The following is a 16,245-nucleotide window of genomic DNA, read 5'->3' as shown; positions in this document are numbered from 1 at the left end:
CACCTCTGTGTCTGCCAGGCAAAGCTCTTCTCTGGGATCAGCTCTGTATAGTCTGTCTTCTTGACCTGCATTTTTTCTGTAGGAYGGCAGTCCCATTCACTACACCAGCTTCCTAGCCAAATATTTTCTAAAAGGTAGCCATACACAATGCTTGCTTCTCTAATTGGTCCCCCACATGCAATTGTACTGCAAATATATGAATATTAGGCCAAATTATACTATTGCTAGTAGTAGCCTATGGCTTTGAAGGAATGCATCTGTGATTAGAGAATAAATACAAATATTACATATTTCTTTTGTTTTGTGTGGCCAACTATATCCCAGCATCCTGGTCATTCATAATTCCTCATCTATTGTCTACTTTCACTGGCCAGGAGAAATTTGTTAATAAGATCATTTCTTCTGGCTGATACACTGAAAAACAGATGAAACAGCAGTTATGTCCGTGTGCCTGCTCAAGAGGAGTCATGGGCACATGCTGCAGGCATGCATGGGTGTAAATGAAGGGTCCTCAGTCCTCCTTCCCTACCTCTGAGAGTTCCATCCAGAGGTCAGCTCTGTCAGTGACCTTACTTATGAAATAAAAATGCAGCACCGGAAGAGTTACTTTATATAGATTTTGAATATGGGTTTTCATTAACTTTTTGAAAACTGACTAAGCAAAATCTCAGCAAAACAAAAAGTAGCTACTCTTAGATAATCATCAACCTCGCTAGCTCAGGAACAAAATTTCCTAATTCCGTATTTTCTTTATCGTTATCTTCACCATGCAAGCATCACTGATTGTCATTAAAAAGTCACACTTGCCAGCAAATAATCCTGTGATCCCATATTAGGTACAGCAGCTACTTCCTAGCCTGATCATTGTCTGATTTGTAGCCTAGTTCCAGGTGGTGCCATTGACCTTAGAACATTTCTCTTAATAAATAGTGCTAGTTCAGTGCTGGCAGGGCTGCACAGGCTATGAGGAAATGTAGTCACCAATCTGGTTATATTATGCCAGTAAAAACTTGCCATCATTAGGTCAATGCTTGAAGATTCTCATTAGGTTTATGGTTTTTTGTTATCAGAACACATTATATAGCCTTCGGTATAGGTTCTTTGTTATCTCATGGTACTGTCTGGCAGGAGGTGATCCAGTCAACACTATGGGGTACCTTGGAGGCATAGGGTCTGTTTACACTACAGAGTGTGTACAGCTACTTAGAGTTGTAAAACCATGGTGAATACTTGATTAAATTAGCCTGTGTTGCCAAAATGCTCTCACTACCTGAGCTAACCAGTTTAAAGTTAAGCTTGGCTGTATCCTGAGATCCCTTCTCTGAATGCTGTGAACTTAGACTCTATATTGCCTTTGTCATCACTCAGCTTTGCATTCTGGAGGTGTTTTAGACTGTCACGGGTAGTGTTAGGAGCACATGGCTCTTTTTTTTTTTTTTTTCTACAAGTGTGTTGAGTTCTTTCACACTAGTGTGACTTAGAAAGCTGATCTGAGTTGGCGCTGCTTTATCCTACCTTCACTCCTGCATCCAGCTGCAGAGTTCCCCTTCTTTCCCTTGCAGTGGCACTGCTGCTTATGAGACCAGGTGTTGGAGCGGTACAGGGAGCTGAGCTAGCCAAAAGCTAATCACCCTTTTGGTAGGGCTAGATTTAAGCTGGTTGAGCTGCCTGATCTACTTAACTGCGTAGCTGACTGAGATCAACTTAAGCTGCCATGAAACCGAACTGTTAGAGCAACCTTGGAGTGGTTGTACTGGTGACCAAGGATAATATTTTAAAGAAAGAAACTTATCTGTGCTTTTGTTCCTGTACCCACAGCAGGAATTGGGAACCTGTCCTGTCTTTCTGCCTTGCAAGCTGCATTTAGAGCTGTTCACCTGTTGTAAATAAGCACAGCCTCAGTCTGTCATTTGATAACCCTAGAGAAGGAAATTCACAGGTAGCCATTTTCCTCCCTGCAGTGCGGTCCCAGATCTCCACCATCACTGTGGCCACCTTCAACACTACTCTGGCCTCATTCAATGTGGGGTACGCTGATTTCTTCAGTGAGCACATGAGGAAACTTTGCAACCAGGTGCCCATCCCTGAGATGCCCCATGAGCCACTGGCATGTGCCAACCTCCCACGGAGCCTGACAGACTCCTGCATCAATTACAGTTGCTTGGAGGATACGGATCACATTGATGGAACCAACAACTTTGTCCACAAGAACGGCATGCTGGATCTCTCGGTAATTGGCAAGGAGTGAGAAAAGCCAGGTCCCTCTTCTGTCAATATACCTGTACCACTGGGATCAGGGTTTTGACGGGCTTTTCCTCTACCTCTTTATATGACTTCTCTCAGCAATACATAAAGGTCAGTCAGATAAATTTGTGCATATCATAAAAGTTTCTTCTGAGATAGTGCAACTCCAATTAGTCCTTGCAAGGAGTGCATGTGCATGTGGAATGCACACATCAAGTCTTCAAGTGCTATTATTTAATGGTTGTGCTCCTGGGGCATGCACCAAGTTCCCTGTAAAATAGCATAAAATTGAACACCACCTTTCTTCTAATGGCACCTTAAAACTCACCTTTGCTGCATTCCCCCTAATGACTTGACAGCTCCTGGTGCACTGAAGCAGTGTTCTTAGGCTCACAGATGTCATCTCATGGTTTCCTTTTCTGCCTGACTGTGCCCAGCCTGTGGTCTCTTGTCTTACACTTGGATTATAGGCTTTGGGGGTTGAGGGTTGTATCTTCTTCGTTCTGAGTTTGTACAGTGCCTGCTATAATGAGTTTCTGGTCTGTGACTGGAATTTCCAGGCACTAAATAATAATAAGAGAGAAAATAAGTCTGATTTTGGAATATGATGTTTGAATGTGTCAGGTGGTCCTGAAGGCTGTTTATTTGGTCCTGAACCATGATATCAGCTCCCGGGTCTGCGATGTGGCATTGAACATTGTTGAGTGCTTGCTTCAACTTGGCGTGGTGCCCTGTGTAGAGAAAGTCCGGAGGAAGAGCGAGAATAAAGAAAATGAAGCCCCTGAAAAACGACCAAGTGAAGGATCCTTCCAGCTCAAAGGGGCTGCTTCTGGAGGTTCGACTTGTGGATTTGGGGCTCCCCCAGTCAGCGGAGCTGGAGATGGAGGAGAAGGAGGTGGTGGAAGTGGTGGAGGGGGAGGAGGTGGAAGCGATGGAGGTGGTGGAGGAGGAGGAGGGCCCTATGAGAAGAATGACAAAAACCAAGAAAAGGTTTGTCTTGCTTCCCTTTATTAAGTTCTTGTGGGTACCGTAAGGTCTCTAAAGACTGAGTATGTCTGCATATGCAAATGCCCTTCTGTTTTTCTTCCCTTTTAATTTGCACCAAAAAGACAAATTAATTAGTTTTTCTCTGGTGCTCACAGGGGTTCATCTGAAAAAACACAATTGGGAATTCAGGCACTGTGACTACTACAACAAAGCAGCCACAAGCAGAGTTTGTAGCACAGACATTTTCAATACCCTGTCAAATGCCCGAATTCCTCAATTGCAATGATTTTTTTAGGTATATTGTGCAAATCTTTTAAGTAAAAACAGAATCTAGTGTGTAAGTACAGTTTTTCTTTGATGACCATAAATCATAAATTTTTTAATGTTGCAAGTTGGCCAAGACAGGCTGCTGCTGACCCCCAAAGTTCCAATTCATAGTAGCAAAATGCCATAGTTGTTTTAAAAAGGTGCTTATTTTTCTGCCCAAGCAAGCCAACTCTGTTTTTTTCAGGCAGAATTTGTTAAAAAAGTAGTAAGCACTGAATGTTAACAGCAGCTTGTAGGAGGCTTCCCATTTATAGCATGACTTTTTGAGGGGAGTTGAAAGGGAGGGGTCTGGTCCCTAAACTTAAAAAAATAATTGCAGTAGGCATTTCAAGAGTAATAGCTCAGTAATAAAGTGTCTGAGAAATGGGGAGCAATTTGTAAGGAGTAAAATGCTAACAAATGCCAGTGGTTGTGCCAGGGGTTTCACACCATGTTTTCCTCTGTGACTCTCAGGATGAAGGCACGTCTGTCAGCACCCACAGGCTGGCACTCACAATGCTGATCAAAATTGTGAAATCCCTGGGTTGTGCCTATGGTTGTGGAGAAGGACACCGAGGGCTCTCTGGAGATCGCCTGAGACACCAGGTATTCCGGGAGAATGTAAGAAAATTAAAGCTCATTAAAGTGTCCTCCTTGTACTTCTGACATCAGCTGCCTGAGATCACTGTCTGCCCCCTCTGTAGCTTCCTATATACTGGCAGTAGATCTGTTGCTGTTTGTCCCAGCTCACAGACTGTGGTGCAGCCCAGCCGAAGCAGATTTTCAGCTGTCTTCTTACCTTCCAGACTCTTGGGCTTGCCAGGAGTACGCCTGAGGCCCAGGGTGCTTCTGAGCACTCCAATGAATGGCTTGTTTGGAAGAGACAAATACATTACCTCACACAGGGGCTTTGCTCCCATGCAAGTCATTTCTTACACTGGCAGTACCCCAGTAGAGTAGGCTGTTTACAAGAGGTGCAGCTGTTTTGAGTTGCATATCTGAATTCAGAAGTTCAAGGTGTAGTTATGTTCACCTTTCCTTATGGTGATTATGACTGACTGCTGCTGGGCTGCTCCATCAGCTCCTGATCGTTGGAGTGCACTGTATGTGCAGGCATGTTCATGTGCTGAAAGGAAGTAGAAGACTCATGTTTTATGGAAGGGCAGTGGGGATGGTTACCTTTGATTCCTGACACTTTTGATTCTGCCCAAGTCAGAGCAGTGGAAAGTGCCTAGGATATAGTCCAGACATCTGACTTCRTCCAGAAGTGTTTTGAGTCTAGGCCTTGAGAATCTTCCTGAGATCAGTCCAGTGCACTGTCAAACTGTCAAAGGCTGTCTCCAGCACATGCTTCTCCCTCGCTTTCTGTGCTTGCAGCAGTGAGCATTTCTGATGCCTGTAACGAGAATTTACACTGTGCCCATCCATGGTGGGGGTGGGAGCCAGATGCTTATCCCTGGCTTTGGTGAGTCTGAGCCATGCCAATGGAGCTATAATTTGGTTCTGGGATCTGAGCTAGCTTGCTCAGAGATGGATCAGCTGCCTTTGTATCATGCAGCATTCTTCTGTTAGCTAGACTTTTGGGTAATGAGGAGACTGCAGTAGTGATGTTAGTTCTGGACACAATGGGACAAAGTGAGGTAGGAGTCCCAATGATAACAGTAGAAAGGTTCTGCATAGAGCACTGATTAAAAACATATTCATCAGAATGGCAGTTAGTTTTGCATTGTGTTGGAGCTAAGCCAGCAAATCATCTAGACCTATGCATAACATTAAGCATAATGGAGCCAAGGTTTTTATAAGGCTCATTGAATTGAGGTCTTTATGGGAAGAGATTCTACTACAGTTCTAAGTCTGCTGCTTTTTTCTGTGTGTTTGTCTGTCCAGACTGCTTTGCATGCACCATTTGTGTTGACTGCATGCACAATTGCATGTCTGAGTTCACTGAAAAGCTGAACACCCTTTTGTAGGTAGCAGGAAAAGTACATGCTCCCCCCAGAGCTGATATTTCAGACTTTCTAATTCCAGCCTGCTGGGGTCTCATTGGGATGGGTACTTTTGCRATAAGAAGTTGACAATTAGTAGCTTTTAAATAAAAGGGTTGGTTTGCATAATATAAATTGTTCACTGGGAACAGGTTCATCAAATGGATGGGGTCTAAGCTATAGGCTGAAAATCAGATGCTGAGGCAGAGAACCTGTTTCACCAAGGCAGTAAGTCATGAGTGATGTGGTATGTTCCTACTTCATTCATGTTTAGTGAGATTTTATTTTTGTGGGTAAAAGGGGAGGAGGAAAGGCAATGAGACATGGCTGGGAGTGACTTCAGTGTACCACCTCCTCCAAGCAGTGGCACCCATACTGGTGCAGTGTTTCCTTGTGCTGAATTTCTGTTGCAGGATCTGAATCTTCTGACTGCTAGGAGAGGTTGCTTTAAACAGCACAGTGGAGCACTGACAAAGCAAGAGCAAAAAAGGGACCTCAAAATACTCCTATTAACAAAACTTGAACATGTACTTTGATGCGATTTGATTTAATGAATGTCACTGCAGGCTCAGAATTGCCTCACAAAGCTGTACAAACTGGATAAGATGCAGTTCCGTCAGACTATGAGAGATTATGTGAACAGGGATTCTCTCAATAATGTGGTGGATTTCCTGCATGCTTTGCTGGGATTCTGCATGGAGCCAGTCACTGACAGTAAGTATAGCTGGCGTCAGAAGCTCTCACTTGAATGTTCCTAAATGGTACCGTCAGAAAGAAACTATGCCTTTTTCTCTTCCTTTAAAAAGGAAAAAAATCTGTGAATTTCTACCATCAGCACGCAATGGTCAAAGCCTCAGCCAGTGGAGGTCAGCGTGATTGCAGTGAAGGAGTTGGGACTCCTCTGATTTGACCGTTCAGTGATCTGGCCTAGATAACTGCATCACCCAATGGAACTAAAATTGAAGGCCTCTCTTTTGATTCAGCCTACCTGCTGTTCATGGCTTCACAAAGAAAATATTTTCACTCAACTATGCCTTGGGCAAGAACTCTTCTGCTTCATGACATGACCTGGTGCCAGCTGGAATGGCCTGTATAATCCAGGGTTTATTCTGAATGGAGATATAATTGAGCATTAAAACCCTCTGCAGTGCCTCAGGTGAGGCAGTAAATAGTGAGAACAGATTGTATAAGCAAGAACATGAACACACTGATGCACATGCCTGCAGTATGAGTCTCAGTGTGTATATATGAATGTATATTCTTCCTTTTTTTAGTTAGGAAAATGATTCCAGCTGCTATTAGAATGACCAAACGTTTATGTTTGGTCACTGCATGCAACAACAGTTAACAGTGATTGTTTGCAATATAGGAATAGCTGCTCCAAAGCACACAACAAGTCTGCCTAGTTTGTTAGCCTATTTCTGATCCCAGCATTTCAAAGAAAGCATAAAGAGAAACTATGTAGCAGGCTTTTGTGAAGAAGACACCCATAGGAAGTTTTGCCAAGTATTCATTGATTATTGACTGGCTTATGCTTTGAAGCTTGGCAGCCCATGCTTTTGAAAGTCTTTCTTCTCACCTAATAAAACTGGGGTGATTCTTGTTATCCGTATAAATGTGTAATTCTTTTTTTAATCTTTATCAGAGCTTGGCCTCTTTGGGCACCTTCTGAGAACAGCATTTTTCAAGTTTGGATTTTCCTTTTGTGGGCATTAAGTTTGCCACTTTTCAGTTTAATCAAGCATCTCTTGTTCTTTAGAAATAATAAACAGAAAAGCTGGAGGTATTGTTCAATTTAGTGTGTTATTTTGTACGTCTCTAAATGAGAGGTGTGGATAAAGGGAAGCCGTACTGGCCCTGATCTTTTCAATCCATTTTCATACTATGATCATTTCTGGGAAGATTCCATCCTTCTCACTTATTTTACCCTTCTGCTATATTATTTATGGATTTTTAAGTGGGGACAGGATTTTAGGTGGGGACCTGCCTTTGTCTGATGTATCTGAATACTGTTACAGGTGTCATTAAGCCTTCTGTTTTAAATTGTTCTTAACAAGAGGGGCTTGCTTGTGCTTGAATTTTACAGACAAAGCTGGATTTGGGAATAATTTCACCACAGTGGACAACAAGTCTACAGCCCAGAGCGTAGAAGGTATTATTGTCAGCGCCATGTTCAAATCATTGATCACTCGCTGTGCTTCCACTACACATGAACTGCACAGCCCAGAAAACCTGGTAAGCACTTGACTTCATGTTTGCAAAGTTGCCTTTTCACTTGAGTGTCACCAATGAGGTTTTACAGTCAAGGCTGAATTCAGTCTAGCCAAGTCCCATGGGCATAGCAAGCTATGCAGTCATGGTTGAAACATGAGAAAAATGTCATGCCCTCTTTTCCTTCCTGCCTAGGAGCCTGACATAGCCAGGGTAAAGTTGCACCCTCTGAATTGTTTTTTTCTCTGTTCAAGCAGCCGCTTTGGTGTTTTTTTTTTTTTTTCCATGAATTTGACCCTTTCCAAATGGATTAGTAACACTAGACTGGAGTAAGGGATTAATGAAAAGACCACAGCCAGCATAAATCAACTTTCAGCAAAGTTAAAGCCAGTTTACTTCCTAGTTGCTGTTAGGAAACTCACATAGTCTGCCACTGGTGGGCCACATCCTTAACCAAGTAAAGGATACGGCCYACCAGTGGCGGACTATGTGAGTTTCCTAACAGCAACTTGGTAGGTCTTCCCAGGGCTTAGAACTGCATTCATTTACTAAGCAGCTGGAGCAGGGTAAGGTATCACTGGCCCCTGGCTATGTGCTGTCTCCTCGGAGCAGTCAGCAGAATGGATGATGTGAGCTCTCTTCTTCCAAACTTTTGCAGAGTCTGGCAGTTAATCTCAAACCACCTCCTTTATTACCTGAAATTAGGATTTTTTGTGGAGGCAAACAAGAAAYGCTCAGGCACTCCATCCTGATGGCAGAACTGTAGAAGCACTAAAGTCTGGCTAAAGGGGCAGTAACCCTCTGCCAAGGGGAGGAGGGAGAGGAAAAGGCACAGCAACATCTTAAGCCAGCASCATAGTCTCCGTATGTCCGGGTCCTCTTGTCCTGATGTGAATTCCTCTGGAAATGTTTCTCGGCAAAGAYTGAACACTGGGATGTGGAAAAACATGCATCATTGCTGGAACCTAGATTAGGATCACCACATTTACTTCCCCGTACAAATTGTATGCCTTTCTGGAGGTGATAGGATTAGAGCATTAGACTGCATTTCAGCTAGTGCATGAGCTCACACTTATCTTTAAGCAGAGCACCATCAAGTGTATCTGTATAGAGAACATAGTGTCAGGAGCATATTAGAGGATTCCCTGTCATTGGGTCACACTGCGGCTTTGAAGCCAGTCATGTTTAATGTCCTGCTGAAGAAGAGTCTTAATCGGTATACAGATAGAATTATTTGTTCTTTATTTGTTGAATGCTTGCTCTGTAGTTCCTACCTGGGAATTTTCAGAATAATCCTTCATCTTTCAGGGAAGTTCTCAGATCAAAAGTCAGGCCTTGCAAAAGTCTTCCCTCCATCCCCTTGCCCCCAGAGATAGAGGTGACCTTGGCATGTCATGATGCGAGTGAATGTTTGAAACTAAAAAGAGCCTTGAGTGTAGGAGTAGATTGGGGAACGAGTGAGTCATTCCTCTCTCTTCCCATGATGTAGAGCTCTAAAATAATTAAGAAAAATCCCAAGACACCCACAGGTTTTGAAACAAAACATGCAATTTCTTACACTCCGCTTTTTTTCCTCTCTTCATTTGTTGTTTTTCATGTCTTTTAAGATTATGGCTAGATAAATGGGATAAAACAGGCTTTAAGTCATCTTTGCGGCTCCCTCATCTTGCAGCTGTTTTAGCCTCTGATACCTCTACAGCTGCCTTAGCTGATTGCAGAGCATGTTCCATAACAGTAATGTTCCTCACTTTGTTCTACATGCACTGAATAGAATTTCCAGCTTTTGATCCCAGAGAGAAAACACAAACCCTATACGTGGAGAGTAGATCCGACAACAGCCAGAGGAAATAATGGCTGACTTTAGAGTGGCACGTTAGAAACTACTGATTCTCGTTGCTTCTTCACAAACTGCAGACTGCATTCTCTTTCCCTTTCATGATGTCTTGTTAACCAGGGCTTGTACTGCGATATCCGACAGCTGGTCCAGTTTATCAAGGAGGCTCATGGGAATGTCTTTCGGAGAGTTGCACTCAGTGCCCTCTTGGATAGTGCTGAAAAGTTAACACCAGGGAAAAAAGCAGAAGAAACAGAGCAAGAGCCGAAACCTTCTGGGAGCAAAAGGTTGGTGTCTGGGAAGGAGAAAGCAAATGACCAACTTACATATGGCTGTATGACAACATGCACTGAATCCAAATCTATAAAGTCTGAGGGCTTGTGTGTTTTATCTTCAAAGTGTAGTGTGGCAGCAGTCTCCCTTTAAAATTTAATGAACTGAGGCAGTCATAAATTTGCAGCAAAAAGTTTTGACCCTCGTATACAAGAGACCTAGGAGAACAACACAGTGGAAACACTGGGAGGAAGAGAAGGGTAAGAGAAGCAAGAAGTAAAGTGTCAGTCCTGCAACACTGTGGCAACATAGCTTTTAATGTGCATCATATCCTGGGGGATGTAAGTGTTGTTTATCTGACAGATGCACCCTGGCATGCAGAACAAGACCCAAAAGAAATCTAGTCCTGATGTGCTAAAGAAATTTTCTCTTGCTTTTTGAGGCTCGTCATATTACAGTGTAGTAAAGAAGGATCAGAAAGAGTTGAAAAGCTCCTAGAAGTCTTGCCCTTGCTTCTAAGACCTGGTGCATATTTGATGGGTGATATATGTGAAGGCAGTAAGATGCTAAGAAGAGGATATATCTCTGAAACTGTTTCATTGTTCAGCAAAGCCAGTGTCCGTGTCCTGTAGCTATGTGATGATCATGAGATGGGCCATCCATTTGCTTTAGCTGACAATTTACATTGTCTGTGTAGATCCGAGGTGGGAAGCGTCATTATTGACAAAGGTCAGGCATCAGCTGCCCCTGATGAATGTCGTAGTTACATCTCAAGCCGTCCAATGCAAACTCCAGAACAGTAAGTAAATATTGAATAGTTTGACTGCATTATTGCCAACAGCTTTCTCTGGTGTTAGTGCAAGTGTGCAGGGCAGCAAGGACTCTTCTCTTTGGATGGTACAACAACTGCATGGAGCATCTGTTCAGGAGTTGCTGGCTACATCCAGAAAGTGCCTGTTTTCAATGCTGCCGAGTGGACCCTGCCTGATTTCGGTGGGGAACCATTTGAGATTCTCAAATAAGACTGCAGTAGATTTGTCAATATTTCATACTATGATAGCCATGAATATGGTGTTAATTCTTAGAGATGTTATTGCAGCTGTTCCCCATGCTCTGTTTGCACTTTTGGGGAGTGATTTAATTTATTTTCAACTTCCAAGTTGTTGCAAGGGTCATTAATCTTTTACTGCTTCCCAAGAGTTAGCCTACTTCTGACTTGACTTGGATTTGCAGTCTCCTGAGATTGTTGCATTTCCCTCATCAGCAGAGGTGCTTTAACAATTCTCTTAATGAATGAATTAACCTGTTGTTAGGTGTTATGCATGTTTGAAGTATCTGTTGCCCAAAGAATTCTGCCATTTAATACTGAAGTAAATTTAATCAATATTCTGAGGAATTATAGAAGATTTTACAAATAGCCTCTGGTCTTCTAACAAAGTTTGGACAAGTCATTCAACTTCTTTGTGCCTTTGAATCCCCATGTGTCTTGCTAAATTGCTTTGAGATGCACTGTTGGAAGACATTGCACAAGGGCCCAGAGCTCTATATTACGTATTCTYTTGTTGAACTGAGCCTGCAAAGTCTCACTGTTGCTGAAATTGCAAGGAGAACAGAAAGCTCTTTACTGCTATGCAGAATTACAGCAAGTTGTTCTGCTCTAAGCCCTGCCACAGCCATGGAGTATCTCAGGATTATAGCAAAACATACCATTCTCATTCCAATACAGTAATGAGAGCTATGACTCTAGCAAGTTCGTAAATGGCCACTATGATGTCCAAAAGCTCTTTAGTACACACACTTGTAGAAGGCACTAGTGTAGTCTTGTCCAATATGGGTCACTTTGACCTAAAGAAGATGATTTGGTTTTTACTTGTAGGAGCTAAAAACTGGAATGAGCTGCTCGGTGAGCAAGCTCCTCAGGTAGAAAAGATGGTTATTTTGTGCCTTGAACAATATCAAGCATGTGGTCAAACTTGGTTATGTCCCACTGAAAAGAGTATGTTTGGAATTCAAAATGTAAAAACCTCAAAGAGCACAGAGGTCAGTAGGGGGCTAGGAGAGAGAGGCCTCATTCCCTTGAGCATCCAGACTTCACTGAAACGCAGTTCGCACTTTGCATGCCTTTTCTTCCAGTGATGAGCAAATCCAAGGGGCCGTTCTGGGACGCAAGGACTTCTGGCGAAAGATGTTCAAGTCGCAGAGTGCAGCAAGTGATACCAGTAGCCAGTCCGAGCAGGACACATCTGAGTGCACCACTGCTCACTCTGGGACCACTACAGACAGGCGCTCCCGCTCCCGTTCCCGACGAATCTCCCTCCGAAAGAAACTCAAACTCCCCTTAGGTAAATGTATGTCTCTTCATATTCTATATACATACTGCATGTGAGAGAAACAGTTAGATATATCTATCTTAAGACATACTGTATCATAGTTCCTTAATGTCCAAATGTATTGTATATTCTCCCAAGGGAAGCTGGGAAATGCTGCGCTCTCCATTTTACAGATGGGGAACTGAGGCAAAGGGAAACATAAGCAATTTGCCTAAGGTAACAGAGGATATCTCCGGCAAACCGGAATATTGAATCCATGTCTCCAAAGTAGTAGGCTAGTACCCCAATCTCCCAGGCATTATTCCTTGCTGTAGAAGAGAAATATTCCAGGTAGCATTTGATAGACAAAGAAGAATACATCCTTTACAAGATCCTGCCTTGCATGATAGTTAATGCACGTAAAATGAAGAGGCTGCCTTCCCATTTCCTCCCATTTTCCCATACCCTAGCGTGACCACTTCAGAAAAATATGCTAGAATTGCTAACAGATTCTGCTTGGAAGCATTTTCAGAATTGTCCTCAGTGGCTTATTCTGCAACAGGGAACTGGCTGAAGCGCTCCTCTCTCTCTGGCCTTGCTGATGGTGTGGAAGACCTTCTAGATATCAGCTCTGTTGACCGCCTGTCTTTCATCAGGCAGAGTTCCAAGGTAAATGAGTCAGAAGAGAGTCTTTGGAATAGATTGCTATAGGAATTTGATATTGGACTGTTATGGTCCTCAGCAAAGGGAGGGAGTCTCACTTTTAGGTGCAGATCCACTTCCCAGAGTAAAAATGTGTGTTGGGTACTGAAAGGCCTCTGGGTAAGGACAAGAAGGAAAGCCTTCTTCCAGGCAATGGAAATTATAACACTGCTGTTCCCTGGAAGCAAGAACATCATCTTTTTTCCTATGCTCTTACCTCATCTCCACTCCAGTCATTGCACATTTGAAGAACCTACGTTTTATATAGTGGGGTATGTGTGTTCATTCTTCTACTGTTCCATTACTCCCTTTCTTCTGTGCAAAAGCTCTGCAGAGCTCCACAGTTTGCCATTCGTATGGCARGATTTCCAAATTCTGTCCTTCCCCAAAAGCCTATGTGTTTCCCCTGCAGCAGGCACAGCACATGTTGCCTCCTCCAGTACCATGCAAGAAAGAGCCTTCCTGTGGAAAGTGGCATCTTTCTCTGTCACTTTCAAATAAGGAAGGTATTGTCTGGAGACAGGCCACTTGGGCATCAATGATATCCTTCAGTGTTTTTGAATATATGGTCTAATGTGTTCTGTACTGTATAACACTAGAAAAATATTGAGGAGAAGCTTTAATGAAGCACAGACAGTATTTGGGATAATGATGAACTGTATGCAGCTGTCTGGTATGTGGGAGACAGAAGATGACACTTACCTGAAAAGGTAATGAAGTATGAGTAAGGAACACAGTCTCAGTACAGGAGGATAAGGTCCCAAGATGTTATGATTTTATCAGGAAAAATGTTGGAGCTGATTCTCTGCATGAAGGACATGATGATGGAAGCTGTGGTGTGTGAGTAGCTTCTTGAAGACTTCTTTCTGGAATCTACAGAAGACTAGGTTAAACCTGTGCTGTACCTGTCCATCTGTCTGTTCACTGAGAGAAATGCAGGTCCTGTCAATACATTTAAGGTTTAATTGTTGATCATAATGCTCCTTCCTTCTTTGTGCCTTTACAGCCTCTTGTGACAGATTAGTCTTTTAAGTAGAAAGCTTAAAAGACAGAGCTTCAGCATGTGTAAACCTGCGCAGACCCAGTTGTGTTGCTATGGTGATCCACTGTGCTGCAGCCCTTCTGTAGATGCTTTGTGTCTAAGCAAGGAAGACTAAGAGGTGGTGGCATGGAGTAGCGTGACCTGGCCTTTTGCTTTTGCACAGGTGAAGTTTACCAGTGCRGTGAAGCTATCCGAAGGAGGGGGGCCAGGAGGTGGCCTGGACAACGGTCGAGATGAAGAGGAGAATTTCTTCAAGCGTCTTGGTAAATGGCGCACCTGCCGAAGACATCCATCCAAGCTTCATCACACAGAAGAAAAAGATGGTTAGAAATCAGGGTTCTCGTCTCCTTTTTTTCTTTCTTTTTATCTTTCTTTATTTTTTTATCTTTCTTTCTGTATTTTGCCCCTTTCCCTTTTCTCCTGCTTTCTCCATAGTTTCTGTATCCATTCTAGCCTTCTCCAACTTTTCAGTCTTTGTAACTGTTTTCTTTCCCTTCCTTCTTTCTTTTGTTTTGATTTAGAAGAAGCTCTAGCAAAGTAGAATTCATTAAAAAAAAAAAAAAAAAAACCAACCCAAATAAATTAAGCAAATATGACATTTGGGCTTTTTGAATCAAATTAATTTGATCAACATGTTTGAAAAATTAATGCTTGCTTCAAAGCACTGATTCAGTTCAAAATTAGGTGYGTAAATCTTTCATTGCCTAATATAATGATGGGTGTTCCATCAGTTTTTTTGTTTCTGTTTTTTTTCAATTTGTGACCATTTGACAGTTTTAGCAAAGATCAACACTGATAAAATGGAAAACCCTGCACAAACCTTGTTATAATTATCTCTTTTCTTCTGTGTTTGCATGTCTAGTGTCTGCATACCATTCGTTACAGATGCTGTCCCTTTCTCTTAGCACACAGCGTAATAATAACTAATTTGCCTTTCCAAGGAAGTATATTTAATTGCAGTGCATTTTTTTTTTAAAAACAGCAATGTTTGAAAAGTGCCTTTAAATAATACAAGGTCATGATATATTCCGTTTTCAAATGTCATGCAGCCATTCATATGCTCATGTCCTCAGCTCAGAGCTCTCATCCTTGTTGCCAGGGAGACAACCTTGTATCTTCAAGTTCTATTACTGTTTATTCAAAAAAACAAACAAACAAAAAAACCCACCCTCCCAAAACCACAAAAGGAGTAGATTTTCACCATGGTTTCTGCAGCTTTTACAGTATGTTCCATTCTCTGGCATTATGGTTTTTGATTCTCTCACTGTGGCACTGCAATGTATGTATTTCACCATCATCTGTCCCAGGCCTGCAGCGTAATGCACGTAGGTCGTTGTTCAGGCAGGTGAGAGTAGCAGAGTATGAGCACATCTTGCCAGTGTTAACTGCTCATCATTCTACCACTGCAGAAACAATGGTGGTGGTTTTAAAGTAGCTCCTAGATGAGGATTATTGTTCCTTTAGAAGGAGGTACACCAGACCAGCAGCTTGTTGTTGCTTTGTAGTTGAAGGTGGATACTCCCACAATGGAAGGAATTGCATTGTTTTCCTCATCCACTACTTTGTGCTGAAGTAAAATTGAAATGTTCCCACTATCTTTTGCCACAGCTCTTACTGGGAACAAACAGTTGAAGGGTAGTGAGATCTTTTAAACTGCCGCAGCTGTTTCTGCAGTGCTCATGTGCTCATATGGTGTCCTTCATATTTTCTTGCAGGAAGTAATTTATTTTTTTTTTATCTTGCTAATCCTGATTTTACACCAGGGTGAATTTGCTTATGTCTAGAGTTCCCATATTCCTGATTTAGGGGCACAGGTTTAATCTTGGCCCTGTGAGCAGCATTAGCCTTGTTCAGTATGTGTGGCACATCTTACATCTATACAAAACTGGGATGACACACTACTTACTGGCTCTCTGAATTTTGAAAATGTCGTCCATATTTCGGCCATCTGTGAATTACTTTAATGAGGAGACCTTGAGACCTCTTTCACATTCCTGTGAGGAAAGAGATGTATGTGATGTGTTTGGTTTTGACATACAATATTTGTATTAAAGATACTATGATAAAAGTAATGCAGTGGGTTAAAGAAAGAGACCCTTACATGCGAGTATGAGAAACAGGCAAATTGTCCAGTGATGTTGACAGTGAGTGTTGGGCCATTGTCTGATCACTGATGTTGACAGTGAGTGTTGGGCCATTGTCTGATCACTATCTGAATTGAAGGGAGTTTATTTCAAGTTTATAAGGTGAAGTATGATAATTAAAGAAGTGTATCACTATGTCCTTGAGGATCTCTGGTACACAATAAAAGCCACGTACTAATAGCAAAAGTATTAGTTTAGTCGTACATAC

The 16,245-nt window shown here is 42.4% G+C and overlaps 1 protein-coding gene across 2 annotated transcripts in view; it reads left to right on the top strand.

Moving 5' to 3' along the window:
* The window catches only part of UNC80 (unc-80 homolog, NALCN channel complex subunit), a 140,433-nt gene that overhangs the window by 30,180 nt on the left and 94,008 nt on the right, over positions 1–16,245 (top strand). Inside the window, exons 12-21 of one of the 2 annotated variants that reach the window (XM_026088569.1) lie at positions 1,962–2,230; positions 2,869–3,234; positions 4,012–4,143; positions 6,089–6,236; positions 7,609–7,757; positions 9,688–9,854; positions 10,538–10,639; positions 11,974–12,188; positions 12,712–12,818; positions 14,057–14,156. In XM_026088569.1, coding sequence (XP_025944354.1) covers positions 1,962–2,230; positions 2,869–3,234; positions 4,012–4,143; positions 6,089–6,236; positions 7,609–7,757; positions 9,688–9,854; positions 10,538–10,639; positions 11,974–12,188; positions 12,712–12,818; positions 14,057–14,156 — 1,755 coding nt within the window. Of the gene's footprint in view, positions 1–1,961; positions 2,231–2,868; positions 3,235–4,011; positions 4,159–6,088; positions 6,237–7,608; positions 7,758–9,687; positions 9,855–10,537; positions 10,640–11,973; positions 12,189–12,711; positions 12,819–14,056; positions 14,157–16,245 lie in introns of both variants that reach the window. The other variant, XM_026088561.1, reaches the window with a different exon arrangement.

Source organism: Apteryx rowi, unplaced genomic scaffold, assembly GCF_003343035.1.
Source record: "Apteryx rowi isolate R43461 unplaced genomic scaffold, aptRow1 scaffold_12, whole genome shotgun sequence".
Taxonomy (NCBI): domain Eukaryota; kingdom Metazoa; phylum Chordata; class Aves; order Apterygiformes; family Apterygidae; genus Apteryx; species Apteryx rowi.
Note: the sequence above shows the minus strand (reverse complement) of the source record. Positions and strands in the feature narration are given on the sequence as shown.